This window comes from Pezoporus occidentalis, unplaced genomic scaffold (genome assembly GCF_034315485.1).
Source record: "Pezoporus occidentalis ecotype Australia unplaced genomic scaffold, CSIRO_AGI_Poc_V1 ctg181, whole genome shotgun sequence".
Classification (NCBI taxonomy): domain Eukaryota; kingdom Metazoa; phylum Chordata; class Aves; order Psittaciformes; family Psittacidae; genus Pezoporus; species Pezoporus occidentalis.
The window spans coordinates 881,840-908,938 of record NW_026913652.1 but is presented as its reverse complement, the minus strand read 5'-3'; the positions used below and the strand labels follow the sequence as shown (position 1 = coordinate 908,938).

The 27,099-nt window shown below is 41.1% G+C and overlaps 1 protein-coding gene across 2 annotated transcripts; it reads left to right on the top strand.

Moving 5' to 3' along the window:
• Positions 1–2,334: 2,334 nt before the first annotated feature.
• DAB2 (DAB adaptor protein 2) lies at positions 2,335–26,058 on the top strand. 2 transcript variants are annotated; one of them, XM_062615429.1, is made up of 15 exons: positions 2,335–2,526; positions 12,704–12,819; positions 14,003–14,142; positions 14,870–14,968; positions 15,275–15,406; positions 17,479–17,562; positions 17,799–17,822; positions 18,086–18,133; positions 18,315–18,377; positions 19,649–20,281; positions 21,156–21,300; positions 21,874–22,401; positions 22,957–23,048; positions 23,845–23,909; positions 24,624–26,058. In XM_062615429.1, the coding sequence occupies exons 2-14, from the start codon at positions 12,726–12,728 to the stop codon at positions 23,902–23,904; spliced, it is 2,142 nt and encodes a 713-aa protein (XP_062471413.1). In that variant the 5' UTR covers positions 2,335–2,526; positions 12,704–12,725; the 3' UTR covers positions 23,905–23,909; positions 24,624–26,058. The 2 variants fall into 2 exon arrangements, with proteins under 2 accessions (XP_062471413.1, XP_062471414.1); XM_062615430.1 differs by lacking the exons at positions 2,335–2,526; positions 19,649–20,281 and having other exon boundaries at positions 12,659–12,819.
• The last annotated feature ends 1,041 nt before the right edge of the window (positions 26,059–27,099 follow it).

Below are 27,099 nucleotides of genomic sequence, written 5' to 3'. Positions count from 1 at the left end.
CTAGAATCCCAGTGGTCGTAATGACTGACTGTGGTTTGGGCAGAGTTAACATCCAGAGAGGAGATAGAAAAACTCACTGAGGTAAAGGTTTACTGCTGCAACTTCAAGATAATTTCAGACCTTCTGAAAAATTGTTTGAGTTCAGGAAATGCTGAGGCTGATTCCAATCTGTACAACAAGCAGTTAACTGAAAACAAAATAACCTTGGGTAGACAGTTTGAACCTAAGATCAGACACAACAAATACGAGACAAATAGTCATCATCCTGGAAAACATAGCACTGTTTCTCTTATGTAATTTTTCAATAGTCAGGCTTAAGGTCGTAACAGCCATTGTCCATTAGAATCTTTTTTTTGCTGTAGAGAAATAAAAATCTTTTTGCTTTTCATAAATTGTAAAGCATGCCCTTTAAGTCCTACAGTGAGTATAGACGAAATAACTGAATTCCTATGGGGCTTTCTGCCTGGATTTCTCCTACATTTCAAAGGCAATCCTATTACATATGTTCAATGTAACAGTTCTGAATTTTAGCATTTAGCTCAACAATGCAGGACATCTGGGGAGCTGCTCTAAGTTGAATTACAAAATAGATAGTGCAGTCCTTCAAGGATTGAGGCATTTTTTTATCCTCCAAGAAAAGGTTGGGGTTTTTTTTCTGTTAGTTATTAACCATTTACCAGTAAAAATGTTTTTCTGTGACATTATTAGTGATGTCCCAAGTGCTGCTAGATAACGAAGGACATCTTGCCATTTCTGTAGTAGACACAATTTCATTGCACCTCAAAAGAGCTCTCAAACTGCTCTCTTTTGCCAAATGGAAAGCATTTTCAGCTCTTCCAAATAAAACAAATAGTATATTCGTAAGCATTAGTGCCAGTACTCAAGGTATCTCAGTAAAACATGCTTGGGTTTTGTGTTGGGCAAAGGACTAACAGTAATCATGCTTATGCCTTATAGAAGTTGCTTTGTTACTGCACCATGTTTAAGCTAGGTACAACGTCATCCTTCATGTTAGGCAGTTTGTGTAACTCCCAAATAGCATGCTGAGCAAGGTATTATTCTTTAAAATACATACTGCCCCAGGAACAAGAAGCTCCAATCCTGCTGAAAGGTGTCAAAACAATGTACAACATAGTGCAAGCTGGACAAAACCAACATTGTTAAATGCGAACACAATAGTGTCCCAAGGAATTCAGACCTAATCCTGCAAATACTGGCATGTGAATAGCCAGCAACCTGTTGTAGCAAATGCCTTACTTATGTGGCATGCACTTCCTTCCATGAACAGTAGGCTAGTGTATGAAAATACATCCGTTCCTCCTGTCCTTTTTGGTTAAAATTAGCACTTCTGAAATGAAAGTTTGACACAGGCAAGTGAGATGCAGCTATTAGCTTTTAGCTCAGGCACAGAGCTGGACTTGTACCACTTTTGCTATTCATTAAACAAGAGTATAACACCATACTGAAGAATGTATATTATCATTTGGTAGTTTTGGATATGAATGATGACCAAATGCATCCACCAAATTTGAACCCTGACCTCCCCAGTGGGAAAACAATTTTGTATTAAATATTTCCCTCTTCCAAAATACTTATAATTATGTATCAAATGTATTAAAACTGCAAGAAAAGTGTTGCTCTTTTTTCCTCTTTAAATTGGGCATTGCTTGTAAAGGGCAAGATCACAGTTCTGAACAGAAATATTTGCACTGTTTTGAGAAAATAAATGTTAGGCTGAGTTTACAGACTTGAGAAAAAAAAAGTTTTGCTGCAAGGACAAAAATGTGATTTTTTTTATCAGAGGCTCTTTCATACAAGTTGGAAAACAGTTCCATTGCACTGGGAAACAAAACATGATAGATGTTTGAACAAAGATGAGTGGGAAGTACAAAGGTCACGTCTGGATGTGACCCAGCAACTGAATTGCACTGACCCAATATTTTTGGTTTAGCTAGCTACAGATCTGGGAGGGAGGGGGGGTGGTGTAGAGTGTATTTTGGTTTTGGTGGTGAGTTTTGTGGGTTTCTGTTTTGCAGGTTTCTGTTTTGCTGCTGGTTTGGAGTTCGGCTCATCACTGCTAAAGCAGCATGAACTAAGATTCACTGGTACCTGTGTCCTGCATATAGCTGGCTCCACACGTCCCCCTGCCCAGGCCCCCATCGCACTCCCCTCCAGCGTGTCCCCCGTGGGGCTCGGACCCCCGTCCCAGGGCGGGGTGTGTCTGCCAGGCCCCAGCTCCCTCCTATTCCCGCAGCAGGGGCCGGCGGCGGCACGTAAGGGGTTAAGCCTGTGAGCACCAGCACGTTGAGGGGGAGTAGCCAAGACCAAGCAGCAAAAACATCATAGCACATTCCTGAGTAGTCCTCAGCTGCCAGCATCTGATTAGAACCATATCTCTCGCTGTGAGTGGCTAACTAATCTGAAGGCGAGGGTACAACTGAATATTTAACCGGGCCCCCTAGCTTAGCCAGGCTGCTGGCTGCAGTCCTCGGATCATGCACGGAGAGGCACGGATCTAGCTTGTAAGTAGCTTGGCGAACAGCGCTCGGCTGCTGCGAAACCCTACGGTGGGGCGGTGGGGGGGCAGAAGAAGAGGCTGTCACCGGGGGGAGACCCTTTCCCCGAGCGCCCGACAGTGGGTGCCTGCGGTGGGGGCCAGCGAAGAAGTGGCTCTGGGGAGGGAGTGCTCCAGCCGCTCCAGTGCCCCAGCCCGGCTCGGCCGCTCTTGTCTCCGGCGGGAGAAAGCCGCCGGCGAGGCTGCGCTTCCTTCTCCGGCGAGATCGGGAGCGCTTGGGGCGGCCCCGGCCCAGCACTGGGATCTCGGAGCAGCGGGGTGAAGGGTTCGGCGTTGTCCTGTCCCGGCGGCGTGAGCGCGTCCCGGCTGCCGTGGGGGGAAACTGCCCGCATCCCGCTCCGCGGTGCGGCAGGGCCGGCGCCCCGGAGGGTGTAGGCGCTGAGCAGAGTAACCGTGCGTTTTCGGTTTTGTGTGTGGAGAGAAGGGGATTACGGGGAATAAAATAAGTATATAAACGCTACGATTCACATAAATAACTGATACAAAATAATGCCTGTAGCAGCAGAAAGAAGAAAAGGGTTGGGATGCTGTGCATTAGGTGTGGTGTGTTGTTTCGTGGGGTTTTGCTTGGGTTTTGTTTTTTTTCTCTCTTTTTTTGGAATAGAGCATCATTGCTGGGCACCCCTCTGTGCTTGTGAATCTCGGGGAGCTACTTCTGTCTATGGTAAACGAGTATAGTTAAAGGCGTCTGGGGTTAACTAGAATGAGCCTTCTACCTTGTCCGAGAAGCTGACTTCTCAGCTCGTGGGACTTGAAAGTCTGATAATCATTATATGATGACACTTAGGTTGGGATAGTGTCTCTGCTCTGAGGACTAAGATAAATGCAGGTGTTGCCAATACAGCCGGACTCTCTGTAGCAAAGCTTTTAACGCTCAGATAAACTGTGGCTGTTTACTTCACCATTTACTAGGGAAACACACAAATCCCTGTTAAAGTAGGATTAACTTTTTTTTAATTTATTTTCCTTTTTACTGGGGAGGGGGGCGCAGGAGGATTGTTTTAATCTTTGTTTAATGAAGGCATTTTGTAACCTTGATTTTATATTTTTTCTTACAAGTCTTCTGCAACTTCATAAACAAGGCTGCCCAAAATTAATCTGAGAGCATGTAGGCTTAAATTTGCCTATTGTATGTTGTGGAATGAGCATAGGTATGCTTAGGGCTGGGAACACCTGTGTGGAACACCTGTGTAGATAGGCAAAATAGAGATGCAGATTCAATTAGTGAGAAGGAACTATGAAGCTATATATTCTAGCTGGCTGTGAAGACTTAACCAGGCACTGGTACGTTCAAAACATATATATATTTCAAATACATGTCCTTGTTTCTGATAGCCTCCATTAGGACCTTCCAGGGGATGGGTGAGGTGGCTAATTAGGTGAATCAGAATCCAAAGCAAAGCTTCTCAGTGGAGAAGGGGGGTGTCTGAGGGAGTCATCCACTATATCTGGTCAAAGGATCATTGCAGTTGCATCCAGCATAATGGTTCTTGATGCATAATTGGGTTTCCAACATTCCCTGACTGATCTGAGGATATGTCAAGTATAAACCATAAATTTCTATTAGCAGCAGCTCACTAGAGTTGCATTTGGAGGAGGAGAACAACCAAGCAGTAATGGTAAGGAGTATGTAAGGGCTAAATGTATGTCAGTTGGATGATAAGAACAGAGGCTTAACAAGCAAACCTTATGACTCCAACTATAGGGTAAAATGGAGTGAATGCCAGATTCTCCAAGTCTTAAATGAAGAGATGGTTCTGCTGTGGGGAATCTAACAGGGTCTTGTGTTCTTTTCACTGTAGATAGGAGACTCGGAGAATGACAAATACTACTCTGATAGTCCTGTAACTTATGATACTTCTCATCTCTTGTGTTCTTACTTCAAGCAAAGGTATTGGCTGAGAACCAGAGGTTGTACTCAACACTACCAGTTGGAAAGATGGGCCAAATTCCAAAAATCTGGCATCAGTTTCCTTTTGTGAAGGTAGAGATGGTTATCCATTCTAACATGTGCCTTCTGCTGCATTTCTAAGTATCTCTATACATCTGCAGTACACCATCACTCTTCTCATTCAGAAGAGTGTTACTTGTCAAGGTGCATAATCCTGTTATTGGACACTGCAGACTGGTAGCTGCTACAGGTGTATTTCTTAAGGTCTTTGCTTACCAGGAGAGAAGAGCATCAATAGGAGAGAAAAAAAATCAGTAGGTTTGGCAATATTGCTCAATGACTACAGCACATGGTGCACTTTTATTTAGTTCATGTCTCAGGTTATACTTTTTGTACTAACCATCCTCTCCAGATACCAGCCCTTGTCAGGAAAGGTGAACCAAGGACTGGTAAGATTTACACTTCTAGGCAGTTGTGTGACCTGCTGGGTTAAGCCAGTTCTTGGGAATGTTTGTGGACTTTATTCAGCAAGCCTATCGATATGTGAGCACTACAGAATCATGAATTTTCTTAGGCAATGAAGCAATAAATTCCACATCCAGAGAAAGCCAGGACAGATAATGCATATCCTGCCTGCTGCCTAGATTCTGTGAAAAGAAATTATGAAAAGATAACATGAAGGTAACTTGTAATCTGCAAGGATTTTGAAGAGAAACCTAGATCTTGATTATACATTAAGGGATTATTGGTAGAATAAATCTTCTGAAGAGGAGATGGAATTCTGAGAGGTCTTAATGACCTGCTGGGAAACGCAACCAGGAGTAAGCTGCTACTCCTGTACCTCAATGTAGACTCCACAGAAATACAATTTGGGGATTGTGTTAGAAGGTGTCTAAGAAACATAACTGACAAAACAAACTGTCTTTAGAAACCTGATTTTGAGGCCATATCTAGGTTGAAGGGTCTCAAGGTTATAAAGAAGCTGGATGAAGCATAGTGGCAGGCCTGGTCAATAAACAGGTACCAGTTTCAACAGGAATAACTTGTTTATACAAGCTGGGTAGCTGAGTGCTGAGCAAAGCATATTCTCCCATCCAACTTCTGTCAGCCCTGGTTGGTGGGGGCATAGACCATTCATTCCAGTTTCCCTTCTGAAAGGCTGTTCCTTGCATATGCTTTGGGGTATTTGAGGATGAAATGTCTCAGCTGAAATTCCCTGCAGACCTTTACTCCCAACTATTTGTGGGATTAACTTTTGTTTTAATTTTTTTTTTTCTAATAAAGCTTCATAACAGGGGCATGTCACCTTGAAGCTCAAAGCTCAGACATCATAGGACCAGTTGAGGATAGATTGTTGGCCTTGGAGCTGAATTTCCTGCTGCTTTGTCTGTTTATGTTGCATCCTTAAACTATAAGATGAGGTGTGAAATACTTCATGAGGATTATCTCTTTAACAGAACACGTAGGCCTCAGATAGTATAATAGACCTTCACCTTGACAGTCAGGAGGCCTCATGACAACTAAGAACTAGCTCTTCCAGCAAAATGTACTGTTAACGCTGATGTGTCACCCGACAGCAAATCTCCTCTTACGAGAGCTCTTATAGACCTGTCATATGGCTAAAACACCTATAGGTGAGACTTTATTCGTAGGACAAATAATACAAGTTTGGACTATTAAGGATGTAGCATTAATACTGTAACCTGTACTTCTACCTTTCAGACATCTGTGCTCTCTGAGGACAGTTTTATTTGTGCTTAAGGGAGGGCACAAAGGTTGTTGTATAAATAAGAACTATTTTTTGAGCTACCTGAAGAGAAGATCTGTCTACAAACAGCTGCTATCCTGGCTGGTGGAAGGTAAAATCTATAGCAGGATGGAGGGCTTGCTTCTAAGGGATGGGGCATCCACGTAATATGATATCAAAACTGTGACAGAGATGGAAAATCAGGGAGAGCCTGGCAAGGAGTAATTTAGAGTCTGAATTTAGGATCAATAATGTGAGTTTTCTCCAATGCACATCACAAATATGTGTAACTACAACTTCAAATAGAGAAACTTACTGCAGAATAGTCATCTGTGGAATTTTAGTAGCTGTTTAGCTGGGCAGTTACTGAAGGAGTTGCAGTGGAGCTCTGAAAATCCTGTTTAATTTATTTTTTTTTTAACTTCTGGTATAGAACTTTCTGTACCACCTTTTTAGATTTGTCTTGTTTAATTATTCATTGCCATTCTTGCTGCATATACAAGTGGGAGCTGGGACCCTTGGTAATGACCAATTTTGAGGGCACACATAACCCTAGTATTATGCAGTATGTTTCACAATACCTGAGGACTGAAAATGCTGTAGAAGAGCTTGACCTCATAAGGTGCAAACAAAACTCTCATAACACATCATGATCATAACTTGCATCTGTTGGAAGAGACAGTATGGAGTGGCTCTTGTGATAATGACTGCTACAACAGTTTGTGTAACAAGGCACAATAGCTGTGCACTAGATGAAGGGTTCTTCAAATACTGCTGACATGAATGTTTAAGGACAGGTTTTTGGCTGCTTGTGGCATCATCAGACTGGGTAAACAAACTGCAGTACTTGACACTGTAGCAATGACTACATAGTTTTAGGCTGGGTGAACACAGGAACAATATAGCAAAATTCTGTTGCTCATACAGATGTATTTGTGAACGGGTAGAGAACACTTACAGTTCGGCATAGGCTATACAGAACATGTGCAATCTCTCAGTACAGCTTGCACATACACAAACTGCAAAAAGGGATAATTCTGCCAGCACTGGACAGTTAACAGCATGCAGCTGAAATAACCTATGATAACAGCTTCAATATGTGTCAAGTTCCTGCTCTGAGGAAAAGGGTGAAAAGCATGGTTATTGGCAAGAGTCCTTTGCTATACTAAATAGCAAATCAATCAGAAGCAATCCCTCTAGCCAGGAAGGAGTTAGAAGTACAGTTGGGAAATTAAGTGTTTGAGCTGTTGTCTAGTTCAAACTAGTTTGCATCTGAGTAAACACTAGCTGCCTTGATTAACAACTGCTTTGCTTCCAGGTTGTTTTTTATGCCCAGTGACTATCGACAAGTAGTACTGACTGAAGATTGAGGGTATGTACTGCAGGCACATGGCCTGATATTCTTTATCCTATGAGTAGGCAGGTGATACTTTCTGATCAATAACTAGAACAGACAACTGAACTCTGGCTCATTTATGATGAAGAAATATCTTGTGGATAATCTAAGTATATCAAGAATATAGGATGATATTTTATTTGGCTCCTCAGCATGAATAACTGTTAAAATTCAGAAGTCTGAATAGCACATTCATGCTTCTTATTTATTAATGCACGCCTAGTGCTTCTCAAGGCTACTTGGGACACCATTGCATCAGGAACTAGGCAGAAAACGTGATAGTTATGCACATAGGGATTTGTTAGATGTAAATGTTAAGTCAGTCATACAGGGGCTCGCACAAATGCGTCTTTATGCTTGCAGTGTGGGTAGAATACTGCTAGTCAAGACAGTCCATTACTGGTAAGTGTATCTGCCTTTACAACTTTGGTTCTTGCTAGTCATTGTATGTACTGCTGATTAACCTTCAGCCTGTTCCCTCAGCCTGCAAAACTGATTTGCCCAAGTGGGTAGCTAGTTTACCACCCTTCAAAACAGCTGTTCTGCCAAGAACTTGATGGCTGGAGATATTTCTGAGGATCCATTGTGCAGGTCCTGATACAACCTTCTAACCAGAAGAACTGGACTAACCCAAGAAAGCATGGGGGAGGGAGTAACCTGCCTTGGAAGCATGTCTAGCACTTGAACTATTGCTTCTGGTTACAAACTTATCCTAACAGGGTATATTGCACCTGGCAGTAAAAGCTTCTCTTGTCCTTTCCTGGTCTTTCACATGCTAATTTGAGGTTAATATTTACATGTAATAACTATTTAAGCTGAATCATGTACTTGCAGTATCAAGGGACAGAGAAGGAGCACAGGCTGTGAAAAGGACAAAGTATTAAGAGTGCTGAGCAGATGTTTAGTTCATCTGCCTTGCCTCTGACTTTTTCGGTGTCCCTAACCTCTTTTCAGACAAGCTTTCATCAACATCGAGGCAGTTATCTTTGGTGAGGGGAAGAAGCCTGTTGTTGGGTGATGGTTATTGTTCAACCTTTAAATACCTTGATGGACTACAGCAATAATGAAGATTCTCAAGCCCCTATGCACAGGACAAAAATAGGATCATTAAGGGTAGCTACCATGTTGCCATCCCCTGCTTTAGTAAGGGATAATTGTGAAAGCGTCTCCTCAAGGGAAACTGAATGTTGCTCAACAAAACTATTTGGCATGTACTTCAAGTCTTGCTAAGAAACAGGTATTTCAAGGATGACTTGTCACTACCAACAGCTTTCCTTGTTAAGAAGTTCAGAGAAGACACCAAAAGCACAGTATGCCCAAAGTCTTCAGACCAGCTTTGCCAGGGTAGATGTGTGGAGCTTGAGATGAGCTTGAATGGAGAGTTGCCCAACTTGAGAGAGTAGGTAACAGGCTGATGTGTTGAAGGCCTGGAATGGCCTTTCTCTGATAAGTGATCAGTATTTGCTATTCGCAGGATAGTCCTTATAGAAGAGGAGAAGGAGATTATAAATGGTCTCTTAATAACCCCTCTCTGGAGTAAATTGAGATGTGCATAAGCAAAATGTGTGTATCTACTGGTGCAGACGAGTTTGGGGTGTTTCTGCAGTCTAAGCCTTTTGAAGTAGGTCATTTAGCGTTGTAGTTAAAAGGAGCCATACAGTTGGGTAGTAAGTAATCAAGTTGTGGTGATAGCAATATACTTACCTATGTGGAGAAGATTCAAAAGCCATCACTAACAGTCTACTGACATAGTTGCTGTGGAAATGATATTGCTCTTCTCCATGACAGTGTAACTGTAGGCATTAGTGTCCTTGCATAAAAACACATGCATCTCTAACCCTGTCATGCTGTTGGCTGGCTCTTTTCAGATAAACTCAGAATTCAAGCACAATGGAACACCTCTGGTCTCTTGTTGCCTTACACCTGCAGTCTGAGTAAGGAAATATTAAGGGACTGAGTACTGTGAAAGGAAGCTTCCAAGCAAGAGCAAGAACTACAAATAGAAGATTTTTAACTTCATTTTATTTGCTTGCACATAGAGCACACCAGCACTTTCCACAAAGGGAAGCCAAACTTAAGTGTGACAAAGACCTTGCATAGCTTTAACTTGCTTCTAAAGCATAGAATATACAAATTCAGTTGTGGCTGAGACTTTTACCCCAAGCAGACTAAATTACTGCTAGCTCAAGCTACTTACGTGTCTCCTCACTCAATGAAATTTTAAGGCAAAGCCTAAAGAAATTTTATGCTAGTCTTGTGGTTTAACGATGAAGTTATTTAAAATATGAACCTGTATTAAGGCAGGGTTTGTCTAACCTTGCATTCTTATTTTCACTAATTCTCTTGCTCCAGAGGTGCGATTCTCAGACATTGAGTCCTCCAAAGGTATGACAGCTGTCATGTACTGGCAACTCAGCAAGTGAGATGAGCCAGACCTCAGTTAGGAGAGTATGTCCTGTAAGCTGGCCAGAAAACTCTTGCTAACCTTCTCAATTGCATTACTAACACTGAGAATGAGCTTGTCCGCAGTAAAATGGGCTATTTGCAAGGGTTAAGCTAGTCTTGTGTGTATCCGTGCCCATCTTCCTTCACCATGGGGTCTTGTGCTGTCTGCTTCTAAACAAAAAAATGGCCTGGCCTCCATAGGATGGAGGCAAATGGCAGTAATGGAGGGATGACTAAAGTTCAAAGATGGCAACTGCCCATCTGGATTTCTAACATATGACAGTTGCCAAAGTGAGGTCTTGCTTGTGCATGTTTGCTCCTCCCTAGGTTATTTGTTTGTTACTGCCTCTTAGCTTTACTTCAGAATGCGATACTTACTGTGGGTGCATAACACCAGAGCTAGGTATAGCTGTACCGACTAAACTGGGGAAGCAGGATTGTTGACAGGCAGGACTCAGTGCCTTGAGAGAATTATTTCTTCTTTCCAGCATGGAGCTTAACAGAACGTGTTAAAGCTGTGACTCAGCTGCTAGAGAGCATGTTGTAGCTCTGTTCTTCTCCAGGCCATTTCATTCTGTTCTCTGAACACTAACCTTCCAGATCGGGGTGGGTGGTTAACTAATGATTCAATCTAACTTTGTCTTTCTTTCCTCCCTGTTTCTGAAGAACTTGATAAATCTACGGAGATGGTCATTATGCTTAAGTCCAGAGACTATTCCCACCCAAAACTGTGTCATTAGGCAACCTAGTCTAGCTTTAGAGTAGAATTTGTTTGGCTTCATTTTATCTGCTTAATGTGTGGCTTTCAATGGACATATTCCGTTTTAGTCATGGTACAATTATCCTGTAAAAATTCCTGTTGGCTGTAATAGTTTTCCCCTTGCTTCTGTGTCAGAATGGGCATACAAGCTGCCCTTCCAATGGTAATTTTTCCTAACCATTGCTTTCCATATCAACTTTTCCTCTAACATCTAGTGCTACTCAGAACCACTTGAAATTTTCCCAGCAACGCTATGTTCCCTAGCTGTGGCCCTGTAAAGTTGCCAGATGAGCACTTTTATCTCTGATTTACTTGAGCAATCCTAAACGTAATTGACAAACCATCTGGTAAGTGGCTAGATCTGACTTTGCATGTATTAACAGCTAGTTCCCTGAAGGCCTCCCTCCTGGCTAAATGGAAATGGAGGTCTTCAGGGTGAAATCCTCTCTTGGAGACCTAGGAATTTTTGTTTTTCCTATCTTAAGATTCAGTTAAGCGTTGACATCCATTGCTCTTAAGGCCAAGCTGGATGGGTCAGTCTGTAGCTAGTGACTTAGTAATGACTAGGGGGAAAGAGGGGAAGGCAGGAGTGAGAGCACAACCCTGAAAGTAACTTCCAAGTAACAGATAAAGCATTAGCTGTAACTAAGGCAAATGAGGAATACGCTATTGGGAATTACAAGATTCTAATGCTAGAGGCTATGCAATGTTTCAGCACTTGTATGTGTGTACAGTGTGTCTCAAACGGTGTGCTAAGTAAAAAGGGTGGTTTGATCTCTGGCTGCTTGCTGGGATATAGGGGAAATGACTAGTAGAGGGTAGCCCAGATAAGCAATAATCTGAACAATATCTTGGCTTTATTTGTCACCCTAAAATTAAAGGGACTAACTGAAGCCACTGCAATACCCCAAACAGAAGATTCATAGAACTGTTTCTGTGGGAAGTGTGAATGTCCAGTTCTTTGTGGCTGGGTATAGAACTTCAGAACTCTATACAGACAACGTGAGTCCTTCTATTTGGTAAATGTGAATCAATGCTTCAGCTGTGTAGGAACAAAACACAGTAACTGCAGGATTTTTATTTTTTTTTTTTAAGGATATTGTATCTCAGAGGCAAAAGGGTCTCCTGGTTATGACTAGTTGACTAGTTATCATACTAGTCCATAGTTTCTGTTTACTTGCAGGGGTTTTCTTAAAAAAAAAAAAATCTAAGATTACTTTATTAGTGTTAAGACAATGGTGTAGGGTTTTGGTTTCAGGTTTTGTTCTGGGGCTTTGTTTTGTTGGTTGGGTTTGGATTTTGGTTTTGTTGCTGTTTTTCCTGGAGCAGTCTGTCTGCAGCCTGAGACTACACTGGGGGTGGTATAGCCTCGAACGTCCATTAGTTATAGAAACATGAATAAGATGTAGTGGCTTCTTTTGGGTGTTCTAATGTCATCTTTAGGGGTGTTTGAAACAGATCATAGCAAGTGTTTCTTGCCTTCTCTCCTATCCTACTACAGAGATGCAGCTGGCAGTGCTGAAGGAGAATAGAGCAAAATACCTGAGGTTCTATAAATAGCTTTAAAGGGTAAAAAGCTAAAAGTTGACAGATTAAAACAGAGTGATGCAAGTACAGCCTGTGGTTGTAGGTCAGTGTGATCTACTGATTAAGTATTACTGAGGTGAGGGTTCATCACCTACTGGACATAACTTCATGTTCTCTGTAGCCTGTAGGTATTGAGTTGGACTTCCTGTATTATCACTACTGAAGTTTCCAGGCATTAGCAGGCTCCGGTGTTCAGCAGAACAAAGCTGGACTAACAAGCTTAATATTTTCTTTCTCAAGGTAAAATATTATGTCTGCCTACTAATTGGTTTTTTTATTATTTTTTTTAAAACTACATCAAGCATACCTGACCACACTCTCATCATGTCTACTGAAGCTGAAACTACAACTACCAATAACCAGCCTGAGCAACAGACTCCACCAAAAGCACAACCCTCAAAGAAGGAAAAAAAGAAAGGTGAGAAATATTTGCCTCTTGAACACTTCTTCCAGTCAGTATCATTTATCTTTCACTTGCCTAAAACTATGATCACTCTCACAGCATAGTTAAGTAATTTGGAAGTTTCAAGCTGACTGGGAGAGTTAGTAAATAATCTAGTAAAATTAATCTGAAAGGTAGGATTTATCTTGAAAGGTTTTGGTTGTTTTTTTTTTCCATCTCTAAGTTCTAAAGCTCTCAGTTCCTCTTGTTAAATGACTCATTTCCTGAGCCTGAGAAGTCACCAAAAGCCCAGAGAAGTGAAAGCCTCCTAGGGAGGTGACCAGACCCAGGACAATCCAGGTAGCTGTCAGTCTGAACCTGAACTCACTTCCTTCCAGAGAGGGAGTGATGTGTTAGGTACAGATACAGACTCCTGTCCAGAGGAGCTAGAAAACTCATTTCATGGGTGTTACTGTAGATCCAGATTAAATGTTTTCACGTAAATATAATTACCTCATAGAGAAATACATGCTGAGGTACACAGTCAAAGTATGTTGAGCATGCAGAGAAGAAAAACACGCAGTTCTGAGAAGTAATGGCAACAGCTGGAATAGTACATTAGCTTAAATCCCAATTTATTGTAGGGATGGGGGTACCAGGACTTGTTGTAGAAATAATGGTGCTGATAGAAAGTTCTAGCACAGGATCTAGGAGATTCTTGCATGCGAAGAAGAAATCTGACTAGCACAGAACTAGGTACAAACATCTAAAAGGCATATTGTGCATCATGTATAGTCATGGGAAGTATCATTTCTGCTTGGTGTGTTTTCCTTAGCACTTGTATCTATTTGGCTGTTGCCTATAAATATTTCAGTCTTTTAAGTGGCAAACAATTGTTCTGAAGTCCCCAAATATTAAGCACTAGGCTCCACGCCTTGAATTGAGGCCAGATTCTACAAGAGGACAGTGACCTTAAAGGAGTAAATATCTTACTGTGCACATGGTACTGGAAGGACTAAGGATTGTTAGTCACATATACTTGAGGGACAGTTTTAATATGTACTTACATGATGGTTTTGTTTGTTTAAGAACTCAAAGCCCAACATAAACATTTCTCTTTTTATTAAAAAACAAAACAAAAAAAAAACAAAAAAAAAACAAAAAAAACACAAAACAAGCAAACAACAAAAAAAAACAACAAACTTTTCTCTGTCTCCAGGGTCAGAAAAGACAGATGAATCTCTCTTGACTAGATTCAAAGGCGATGGTGTAAGGTACAAAGCTAAACTGATTGGCATTGATGATGTCCCAGAGGCAAGAGGAGACAAAATGAGTCAGGATTCAATGATGAAGCTGAAGGTAAGGGTTTGAGCTGGCATGTCAGGAACACCTTCTGGGTAACCTTCAGAAAGCAGATCAAATTATTACTTTGGCACAAGCTCAATGCAGCTTAATGGTAACACAGTAAAATAACAGTACATCCTAGATGCATGTTACTTCTAAGGCTATAACCCCTTACTCAAAGAACAGGGTTTCTCTAATTGCTTGGGAATGCTCCTTTGGTTCTCTTGTAGGCATCCAGTATGGATGCTAATAGTATGAACTTGATCACAGTGAGCTTGGGTTTTGGCCAGTGAGGGAGGAACTGTGCAATTTAACACTGACCTCAAAGCACAAATTGGCATCCTGTGGCAATAGTGACACCAAGAAATACAAATAAGCCAAAGAATAAATGAGGCTGCAAAAACAAAAAATTATTTGTGAAGTTGTGAACACTCACATACCTTCAAATCAGGCTGAGAAAATTCATGAAGGTGCTGCTACTGAAGCAGTTTAATGAACTAAGATAAGTTTTAAAACTCCAAAACATCTACAGCAGAACCACAACCTAGTTCTGATGTATTGCCTCAAACCTAGTCAGGCATATATTGCAAGAGGAATGCTGCTTAAATTGTACAGTTGCATAAGAATAACTAGATTAGCACTAATATGATCACAGCCTTGGGCTCATTGGGAATGTAAGGGAACAGCTTTAAACTCAATCTAACACAAATCTCATCAATTGTTTGATATTCATCCTTTCTAGGGAATGGCAGCAGCAGCCCGTTCCCAGGGTCAACACAAACAGAAGATCTGGGTGAACATATCCCTCTCTGGTATCAAAATAATAGATGAGAAAACTGGGGTAAGATATGGTTTGCTTTCTTAATGTGATTCTTAAAGCATGTGAGGCGCTTGGAAGTTAGACCATCTGAACTAGATGCCTTATGGCGTCATGTTTGCCTTTCCACATGTGAAAAGTGGCTTGTGAAATGGCTGGTAATGCCTTCTGCCAGAAAGATAACTACATCTTATTGTAGTTAATCGAAGTCTGATAAATGAGTCTTGAAATGAAGTCTTATAACTGTCTCAATCATTCTAATTACAGAGAAAATCGGCTATTATGTCCCTAGCAATTTAAACCATATCCCCCCTCCCCCCCCAATCCTAGGTCATAGAGCATGAACATCCAGTAAACAAAATCTCCTTTATTGCTCGGGATGTGACAGACAATCGTGCCTTTGGCTATATATGTGGAGGAGAAGGTCAACACCAGTTTTTTGCTATAAAAACAGCTCAACAGGTATGGATCAGACACCCTTTTCTACTTGCTATAACTGATGCTATTATGTGAACACTTAATGTGTGTTAAATGTAATACTTTGCTGGTAGCCCTGTAAGGTACAGGGGAATACCAGCACAGAATTGACTCTTCTCCTGCAGGAGGGCAGTAGGAATTGACTGTATTACCAGTGACTCCTATCTTGTTCAGCTTTTCTGTAGTCCAGAAGAAAAAAAATCAAGTAGCCTTGCTTACTATAATTAACCTTGCTTAATTTGTCCATGCAATCATTAGTGAGGTGAAAGGGAGCCACTATCATAGGCTTTCCTGTACAGTGTGCTGTTATTCTTAGTGAGAAGGCTATTTCTTGAGTCAAGTAGCCGAAGATTCACTCGGAATTAACAGTAAGTATGTTAGAACTCCACTAGTCTAGTTCACATGCTGCTTTATCTTGCACAGCAGTGAAAACAGACTTGCTCAACTGCAATACTGTTTCTGGGGCCAGTGAATGGTAGGTCTGGTCTTCCTGGACTTGCTTCAGGGAGGCATTCTGATCCTTCTATGGTAAGTTCCTCCCTGTGAAGAGATCCTATATACAGGGTTTGTCTCTCTGAAGAGAATCTGTACAAAAGCAGTATTGGAAACAAGCTACTTGGAATTACTCCTGAATATTACAGAGCTTCCTTAATGACCTGAACCTAGTTAGAGATTTATCATTTATTAGCTTGCTTTATGATGTCTTTATAATAGTCACTATAATGACATAGAATCATAGAACAACTAGAGTTGAAAAGGACCTTAACATCATCTAGTTCCAACCCCCCTGCCATGGGCAGGGAGCCACATCTTCAAAGCTAGTAATGTCTCCACAGACGTCCCTGCTTGTCCTCCTGGAGAACATGTCGGCAGCTTCAGACCCTTTACAGGCAGAACTGAGGGCCTCCTTCTTGGAGCATGTAACACCTTCTCTTAAACCTGTTTTTATTAGTTTGAGTCCTATGTTATACTGGCTTTACTGGAATTGTAGATTAAATACAAAAGCTTTCTGTGTGTTCTCTAGAGTCGAGTCTGTTCTCAGAGCTTTTCACCATGGGGTGCTACTTGTCAGCCTACAAGCTTAATCAAGCTGTAGATGCTCTTGACTTGCTGCTAGTTGTTTTTAACACAAACTTGTCTAGCTGAGAAGTGAAGACTTCTACAGCTCTAGACTTCTGCAGCTGTACTGTTTGTCAAAGTTGGTAATTGTTGAAATGGCTTTCCCAGCAGTTGCTTGCCTAAAACCCTCAATTAGGACAGTATGATGCTCGGACATGAACAGTGAGATCTGTTCGCCAGATTCTCTGCTTCAGCCAGTGGTAGTGGTTGAAAAGGCAAACTTGTCCTGCTCTAGGCACTGTTACAGTTGCTGTATTCCTCAAGCAAAAGTTCCAAATCAATATAGCTGAGCCTGCCACTACCTCAGTAATGACTCAAGACATTCTTGTTAATGCTTGTACAGGGAATGCAACACCTTTCTAATTCATGCTAAATTGTAATCTAACTCACACCAAATTGTCATTGTGATACAAATACCACTTTAAGCTGGTATCTGCTCTATGCATATGAGGTGATGATAATCTTACCTTATACTTGTTTTCCTTATTTACTATTGGCATCCTGTTTAAAATAATGTGGTATTAGCTACAGAAGCTTTCCCCAGGTTCAGTGTTAGAGGTGGTGAACACAGATGGACGCAAAATGCTTTTCTTCATGAGACTACCAAAAGGCTTGGGTAAACTTTGCACTTTCAAGGAAATAATATTTCATAAGTGCATGGCAATTTCTAATCTTGTGCTGTAACTTTTTAGCAAAAACATGGCGTAGCACAAATACATACAGCAACTTTCCCTGTGGAGTTAACATCAGTTTTGAGTTGGTTGTGATCTATTACGCTTGGATTCTGCATAAGCTCTCTTCTATGTAGACTAGACAGTCCTTTAAACGCTTGCTTTTCCTATTATCTTGCCATTTAGGAAAGTTCAGCCTACTGCACAGCGTGCTTTAGAAGTCCAGGGAGAAGCAGTACATGGACTAAAAACTACATTCTTTTTCAGGCTGAGCCTCTAGTTGTTGATCTTAAGGACCTTTTCCAACTAATATATAATATGAAGAAGAAACAAGAGGAAGACAAGAAAAAGGCAAGTAAAATTAGAAAAACTGCATTAGTCTACATAGAAATAAAGCTTGCTTCAGCTTTGCCTTGGCTGTTAGACTTGACTCTCAGGTCTGTCTAAATCTAGGATCACTTGAAGCTATTGTTTAGTAACTGTATCACCAGTTTAATTACCTCCTAATCTGGTAAACTCTCCAAAGTGAAAGTCTTTGGATATTCTACATGATGTCTGGGTACTAAAAGCCCTCTTTTCCTCTTTAGAGTGAAGAAGCAGATAAGACCGAGGTAAGTCACTCCAACTTAGCCTCACTTATTAAGGTATGCTGCTGCAACACAACTAGCTTTTGACTTCCTTTACACTGCCAGCAATATGGAGGCAATGTGAGGTGCCCATTTACATTTAAATGGGAGTAAAAGGGGCCTACAGAACTGAGTAGTGACCTCCCTTATACTTCACCTTTTCATCACTTGCTCGTTGAAGCTTCCAAGTCCTTGCTTAAGGCAAATCTTGATCATCCAGTTGTTGCTGAGTTATCCATCTGTTACAGAGTGGTGGCGAAGCACCACCTGCTGATCGAGCTGAAAAAATGAAACCGGTAGGTTAAATTTTAGAACTTCATGCTGATGCCACTAAGGAGTTCATAACTGACTGTCTCCATATTGTGTGGGAGTTGAAGTATTTATAGATGAGCTTGCAGTAGATCTGTATGACGTTTGACTCTTGCTCTTGCAAGAACTATAACAGATACCAATTCTTTCAATATTTCTGGCTTCAAGGGAGTTGACCAGATGGACTTATTTGGGGATATGTCAACACCTCCTGATATGAGCAGTCCCACAGTAAGTAGAATCTAGTTTAGCTTTCTTAGATTATGCTTTGAGAGCAAACTTAGTCCTAGTAGTAAGATCTGGTTTTATTTTGTTAATCTTGGTTTCTGATTTGACTGAGACATTTGTCTAGTTATTGGCGTACTACGGTCTTAGGGATATAATAGTATCTACTTACTGACTAGAGTAGCTCCTGTCATTTTTATCCAGCAGAGTTCACTTGAGACTTCATGACAGGGATAATACTGTATTGCTAGTCATAGAATCATAGAATGGATTGGATTTGGGCTGGAAACCAAAAGATTGTCTAGTTCCAACCCTCCTGGCAGGAGCAGGGAAACATTCTGATAGACCAAGTCGCTCCAAGCCCTGTCCAGCCTGGCCTTGGAGCTCTGCCAGGGATGGGGCAGCCACAGCTTCTCTGGGCAACCTGTGCCAGCACCTCACCACCCTCACAGTAAAGAACTTATTCCTAATATCTAGTTTACATCTACTCTCATTTTAAAACCATTACTCCTCATCCTATCACTACACTCACAGATAAAGATATCCTCCTCATCTTTATGGACAAGTGAACCCTTAAGTCACTTGGAGTTGACTCCTGGCTGTTCTAGGTCAGTAGCCCTAGTTCAAGATTTGGCTTATCTCCACAGAAATGTGCATAAACCTTGTCTTAGCTCAGTATGACCCCTGAAATCTTACCAGTTTATTCTGACACTGTAAGATACTATCAGGTGTGATACAATTGGTGCTGTCAAGCCAGCTAGTGACCCAGTCTTTACCTTTCTATTGCCTGCTTGATGGAGAGATGACATGTTAAAATCTTCCACTGTCAAATACCTCTCCAATCTTACTCTGAAGCTCCGATTGCAACTTGGAATCACACTAAGGCAGTGTGAGTTCACAGCTTGTCAAAACAAAGGACTAGAATTCAAACAAGAGTTCTTGACTTCAGTGAAAGCTTAGGTGTAATTAGTGCTTGGTGACTAGTCTCTGGTCCATACAGCAAGCATTTGACACTTAACTAAGTGAGTTTTAAAACAGGTAGTTTCAGAACCTCTGTGTTAAAAACAAGTAGCTGTGACTTGATGACAGCCAGCAATATTTGTCTTGGTGACTTACAAGATGATGCTTTAGTGCAACTTCTCTGTTACACTGAATACTTCTAAGTATAATGCATTGGATACTTGGTTCTCTCTTTTTGCAGCTGTTTTCCTTGAATTTGTATACTATGCAGCAAGTCCTACATAAAACTAACTCTGTTTTTCTTTCTGGACAAATAGGAAGCTAAAGAGATTCTTTTAGTGGATCTAAATTCTGAAATTGAAACCAAACAGACTTTTACAAAAGAGGATCTCTTCTTGAATGGCAACACAACCTCTCTTCCACTACCAAAGCCACAGCCACCCTTCTTGCCTGAGAGTTCTTTCTCTACCAATCTCAGCTTTTTTCCTACACCTAATCCAGACCCTTTCAGTGATGATCCTTTTGCACAGCCAGACCAATCTGCACCACCTTCATTTGATTCTCTAAAATCTGCTCAGAAGAAGGAAAGTCTGAATACCTTGACACCGGTGTGTAATGATCCTTCATGTGGTGATATTGACTCCTTTGGTAAAGAGTTTGACCAGATCTCTAACAGAACTAGCAAACAAGAAGCCATAACATACCAGTGGCCACTTGAGAGTAAGTCACCTGCAGCAAAAACTCCAGATGGGGTACCAGAGAGTGAACAGAATGGTGCTCATAAAACCCTGTCAGACCTGTTTGTGGAAGGCCCTTCCAAAGGAGTATCTCTGCAGAATGGAGTAAAGCTGGATTCTGAAAACAATATGCAATTCATGTCATATGAGCCCATAACAATTAGCCCACCACCACAAAGCACCAAGCCAGGAAGAGGAAGGAGGTCTGTCAAGGTGAACAATGTTCAAGTAATTAATAGTGATATGCATGCTGCTACTCAGAAGCTGGGTGAAGGAATCTTTTCTTTCCTTGTACTGTGTAACTGGCTAAATAGCTTCACAGCACATCTACTTCCTTTCTACCTGTTGTGCTTACTCTAACATCTCTGCAGCCATGGTACATTCTAACACTATAAATATTTCATAGTAGCTATGATCACTAAATTATATACTCTCTTCCTTAATGCTGCCGTTCTTCTGTAAAGGTCTGCAAAGGTAAGTATGCTGCTGTATACATTGATACTTGATATAAATGCCAAACCTGTTAAGATAGCTTTATGCCCATCAACCTGTGTATCATAACAACGAGTTATGAATATTAACTTGCAGACATCTATATAGTTTCTCAGCACCTGCCTGCTGAGGGCAATTTCAGCAACTTGCTTGATAAGACATAGCGTGGCTTTTGGTCAGCTGCATTTGTTTTACACTCAAATGATGCAAAACTCTGCTGCCAGCCTTGCCACAACTGCAGGGGTCACTGTACACTGAGTAGGAATATTTAGAGGGCTCGGGATAAGAGGAAAGCTCATTATGATAGCAAATAATTCGGTCCCTTTAAATCTTACTCTGCTGTTGACTTTTAACTACTATATATTATACCTACTTAATGCCATGCATCTCAGTAGGTGTGAACAAAATGTTGTAGTTTGAAACTCTTATACTTGGTCTCTGAAGGATACACCAAAGCTTCCATCTCTCCTCTAGCTGTTAAAGAAGCTTGTAGCTCTGGACTGGTGGGTCTTGATCATCTAGCATGTGTTCTGCCATGCCATCTCACTAAGTTTGTTTTTTTGTTTGTTTTTGTTTTGTTTTTTCTCCTTTCTAGAATGCATCAGATGACTTATTTAGCTCTGACTTCTTTGTGCCAAATAAAGAGAGCCTTAGCTTGACCTCAGTGGCACAAACAGGACCTGTGCCACTGGACCTCTTCAAAACAAATCATACCACAGCATCTCCACTGGCTGGTCTAGGTTAGTTCACAAGTGAAGGTCTTGTTCCCATCTAAGATATCTGCTAACACCAAAACAGGGGTTCTAGTTTTCCTTCATATGTAGTTTGGTGCCCTTTAATCCATGTGCTGTCTGCCTTAACTATTAAGTCCTGCAAATAGAGGCATAAACTCTGCATCTTTAACTAGAACAGCATTTTTTGCTTTAACTTTGATAGTAGATTTCTGCTTCAGGTACACAAGGTTCAAGTGTGCCAGGCACAACTCGGGATGCTGCAGAGTTTTAGTAATCATTTGCACACAAGTAACTATTTGGCAAATGCATCTGTCACTTCTGTGCTGGGACTATATAATAAAAGTACCTTCTTTTATTATATCAGTCTCAATTCTGTTCTTTGACTTAAATGGAGCAAAGTAAAAAAGTTAACCTCTTGCTCTCCTCCCCAAATGACTTCATTTTTAAGTGTAAATCAACACATTTTTACAAACAGTACATGGAATATGTTTTGCTGGTACCCTCAGTGGAATTGATACCCTTCTTGAGGTCTTCTGATCGATGAAGTGCTGTATAACAACAATCTTGCCCTCCCCCCAGGTGGCATGGCAATAACTTCACCATGGAGTGCACAGACAACTGCTTTCACCCAGGCTGCTTCAGTCTTTCCTGGGTCTGTGATGCCTGCTCAGTCTACAGGATTTACTCAGCCATTTACCTTTGGTACTCAAACAGTGCCAAGCTGGAGCCAGCCTGCACCTTTTGCTACAGCAGCCTCTCAGCCCTCTGGTCTCTGGGCACAGCCAGCACAAATGCCATCTAATCCATGGGTGAAGCAGCCTAGTGCTGTAAATCCCTTCCAGAGTAGTGTGTTCCCATCTTCAGCACTGCCTGCTCAGATCCAGTCTGTACTGCCCTCCATGCCAACAACAACCACCGTCCCGCCTCAGCCACCACCTAGAACTGCACCTCAGAAGGAGCTTTCCAAGAAAGAAAGTGATGCTTTTATTGCTCTGGATCCTCTTGGTGATAAAGAGATGAAGGATGTCAAGGAAATGTTCAAAGACTTCCAGCTGACAAAGCCACCTGCAGTACCAGCGAGAAGAGGAGAACAGCAAAACCTTCCAGGTGCTTCTGGAGCTTTCAGCAATTATTTTAGTAGCAAAGTAGGCATTCAAGATAATACAGATCATGATGACATGGAAGCTAGCAAGCTCTCTGCCAAAATGACTGGTGAAATTTATTTTTTTTTTTTCTTGGAGAGCTGCTTAGGGATTGGGATGACTGATCACTGGTCTTTTTTTTTTTTTTTTTAGTAGAACTGAAAATTTGATTCAATGATTACTGAAACCAGGTTGAAGGGCTGTCTCCCTTCATACTGTTGCAGAATTGATCAATGTCAGTGGCCAAACACTGACACCTAGTGCCTAAACTGTTTGACTAGAATGAGGAAAAATAGGTTTGTCTGTACAGTGTTACAAGTCCAATGTCCCAGCTAGCTTAAGTGTCATTAGGGACAAGCAGGAGATAAAATTGTGAGATCACTCAAAGTGACTTTTATGTGGACTTTTTCATATACTATTCTCTGATTCTATGGTTCTGTGAGCTCTGGTGTTGGTCAGGCAGAGCTGAGGACTTGTTAAAGCTTTTAAACGTTTACAGCAGTACGTCTCTTTCCCTTAGAACCACCAAAGCCTGTTCCCCAACAAAGTGTGCTGCCTACTGATGTCCTAGTTGAAACTCAAGCTAAAACAGACCTTTTCAGTGCCTCATCTGTAAGTAGTAACAAAAAAACTAACCCAAAACCAACCCAATCAGTCTTTCTCTCCTTAAGAGGGGTGTCTGTGTTTGACCACTGTCTTAGTTCTGGCTTTAGAGTCTGTGGAACAAAATTTCTTCTATGTATGAAGCTAATAATTAATCTAATATAGGGCACTTGTGCAAGAAGGCAACAAAGTATGATTCCATTTGGCTTGGGTCCATAACCAGTTCCCCACACTGCAAGCACTAGCAGGAATGTCTTCAGTATTGGGAGCTTCTACAAAAGACTGTAAAATCAGGTAGATGCAGAATTCTTCCACTTTGGTTGTACTTACCTTTCTGTGGAATAGACTAGTGCAGAATGTGCAGCTCCCTTGCTGAATAGATGGGAGGCTTCCATGTTCGTTACCCCCTGGGGGAAGAGGCTTAACCACATCACTTCCTTTGGGACACAGCATTTCAAGCCCTTGGTGAAAACTCTGGGTCTGTTCCTGAATGCTGTGTTAAGACATTTAGCATCTGGTTAAAATAAATCTGATCACAACTACACTGGCTGTGTTCTAAATAAGTGTTCAGGCATCACATGTGGCTTTTCTGGAAGATACCTTGGTTTAGACTAGGATAACTGCTAACACGGCTTTAGAGCCCTTTTCTCTTGGTAGCACAGTACAGTTAATGTATACTCAACAGGGACTCTACAGTATTCAATCCAGAAGGTGTTTGGAACAGGAACTAGCTGACACAGTCATGCAGAGTAAACCTGGTGAAACCTTGAAACCCACTAACAGTTCATGATCTCTTTTTCCCCAGGGAGAATCTCAGAAACCACCTGATTCTTTCGGTGATCCTTTTGGCAACCCATTTGTATAGATCAGGTAAGTCTTTCACTAATAAGACAACCTACTTCATTCTCTGAAATTGATTCATAAAACCTTTGGTAAAGAGCTGGCTAAAATCTACTCTAGCTCAACTCTAGTGCTTCTCTGAAGTATGGTGAACAGCCTCTGGAAGAACACCTGCTAGAAACCCTCTACTCAGAGTTGTACATGGCTGCATCCCAGCTAAGCCTAGCCAGCTTCACTTAGAAATAAAGATTTATTCTTTCACAGCCTTAGGTTTCAAGGCCACAACAGAACTCAACTTTTTCCTTGAAGAAAGTTAATGAGTAATTCTGTACTGCAAAACTCAGAGGGGCTGACTAAATTCCTTCAGATATCTCTCTAGGAGAGTGTTAGAAAACAGCACCCCATACAAATTTCTGAAGCTTAATCCCCTGAATAATTGCAGTCTTGTACTCTGGGTAAATTTGGAGTAAAAACAGAGTAAGGGCTCTTGTGAGGGCTTTGGTTACTAGAAACTAATGTAACTAGCTTTTTTACCATTGATTAAAGAACATGTATTGCTAGTATGACAGTTCTATTTTTCTGACACACTTCTGTTAGAAGCCAGACAGTGTATGAGGGGAAGACTTAGAAGACAAGTGTTGCTATTTATTGCTTTAGTTTTGTTCTCTGTGGCTCTAAGCAAGTTTAAACAATATAACTTGTAGCTATCCTAACCCTAACCCTAAGTCTTTTTCATCACACTAGGTATAACTGGAAAAGGACAAATGGAATAACTGGATCTCTTCTCAACATGATTTTTCTACATTTCACTTTGCTGTCTGCCACTCTTGCTGCTGTTCCATGATGTCTGTAATCTAAGTATTTCTATGTGGATTGAAACACAAACTCTCAAAGAACATGCTGTGAAGATGATAATTCAGGGCAAAGCAAATGGAGAGTTGGACTCGAGTTTGACTTGGAGACCCAAATTCAAATTGGTGGATGTTAATTTTACTTTAGTTCTTTGCAGTTTTCCATAGAAGAGCTTAGAAACACTAGGTCTTGTGAACATGGTCACTGCAATTCTTCTTTCTATAGCACTTACTGTCCTAAAATACAGGAACTGAATGTACCTGAGGAGGAAGTGAAGAAGGGAATTGAATTAGTAGCTAAAGTTCCACAACTAAATCTAGGTTATCTGCCTGTTAACACAGCAGCACCCAGTTAAGTGGATACTACTGAGCTCTAGTTGGTGACTGGTCATATGACTTGGTCTCTGAGCCAAAGATGTAAACTGTATGGAAAGGAAAAATAATAAATCTAATATTTGACTATTTAATAGTAAAATTATCATTCTACCATGAATGTTTAATAAAGGGACTAACTATGGGGTCTGTAACAGAACTGTGGGAGTCGTGAGTATTAGAGGTCTACACTGTAGGGTCGGATAAGCTGAAACACTTCTTGCAGAACATTGAAGTAGTCCTGGATACTAACTGTTCTCTTGGTGCTAATATGGGGATCTTTTTTTTTCAGAGAGGGAAATCCACTAGGATTATTTTTCTATGAATGTGGCTTGGCAGACAAATGGAACAAGCAGATAGGCTTCTCGCGTATATCTCAGTGAATGTCCCTGATGTTGCTCAGTCTCAGTTGTCACATGCTGCAGTGTGACATGTTTCCAGTGTGTTAGAAAGCAAAAAGACAATCAAGGCTTCATACCAAGCCTAGATTCCTTGTGAACAGATCTACCACCTCTGTGCCATTAATGTGTGGTAGTCTTCCATTTCTTGAAAACTGCCTTTTCTAAGGAATCTCTTTACTAACTTCTCTAGATCAATTGGCTGTAACTGACTATAACAGCTGCATTCTTGGCCAGTGGGGATTGCTGGTGTGTCGGAGGTTTTTCTGATAATACCAAGTATAAACTTGAAATAGTATTGTTAAATCAAATGCCTAATCAGCTGCTGAAGAGCAAGTCAACTTGAACACAGCCTTAGTACTCAATTCAGCCAGTCATGCAATAGTCTTGTATATAAACCTCTTGCACTTTCTGTAATGCAAAAAAGCTATGAATTTTAGGTATTTGTCTCAAACTGGAAATGTAGAAACTTATGGATGTTACACTGTTATATAAAACTGTAGTATCTCAAGCAATGTTACCTAATGACATTAAACAGAAGCAACTCTTCATATCAAACATCAGTGTGGCTGTTGATTCTGTCTTCCATAATTCAATTTTGTTTCAGTTGGCAGTAGGAGTTCAGAACTCGCTAAAGATTTTCTCATATGTTCTTAACTATAGCTGCCTGAGAGCAAGTTCTTAAGTCTTTCTGTGGCTTCTTGCATCAGGCCTGTTCCACAAGTGTTGTCCCGCAGTAAAAAAAGTAAAACCCCAGCTAACTTAGTAAATTGTCTGTAGAAGTTTGTCCCATAAGTTGCTCAGCCTGAATCTGCTGATACTAAAGATGCTTTTTTGTGCCTTGTTGCAGCACTCTGGAAGCCAGTTCCTTAAATTGCATTGCCTTAAGAAGTTTCACTAATTCAACTTGTCTATTCCAGCTTTGAAGGAGGTCTAAACCGATGCTTGCAACACTGAATTAGAACATTTAGCTCTTGTTCAGAACAAATTTTTACAGTTCCTTTTAATGCAGATGGCTGAGAAGAATAAATACATTAGAAAGTTACTGATTTAGATTAACCTTTAGTACTTGAGACTGGCCTGTAACTATCAGCCTGATGTACCACTGAATTAAATACAATGGGTGCATGGTTGCTTACTTTTAATGCTTTTTGATTTGTGTGGTTAACAGATTGACAACAATTCATTGAAAAGGAGTTGATATCCAGCTGAAAATACGGGCCTTGTGGTGCTTCACAGAGAATCGCTGATTTCCCTTTTTCCTGTTTTTTGTTGCATTTTGTTTTGCTACCCCCCCCCCCCCCGCATGGCAACAAGATTGACTGTCTTGGTGCTTGAGTAAAGGAGTATGTTTACCAGTATTTGAGTTAAACATCTAAATGACCACTTGCTTGTCCAGCTAAAATTAACAGTCCATCCATGCTGGAGTTTTGAAATAGCTGTCAGGATGATCTCTAAGAGCTGTTCAGCAGGACCTCTTACAAGCTGGCCAAAGATGCTTGCTGCTCTGCTTGCTTAGTTTGAATAACTGTTTACTCTGATTTTTGTCTCTGTCTTAAAGAGCCATGAACTGTGGTGGTGTGCGTATAGCTTCCACTG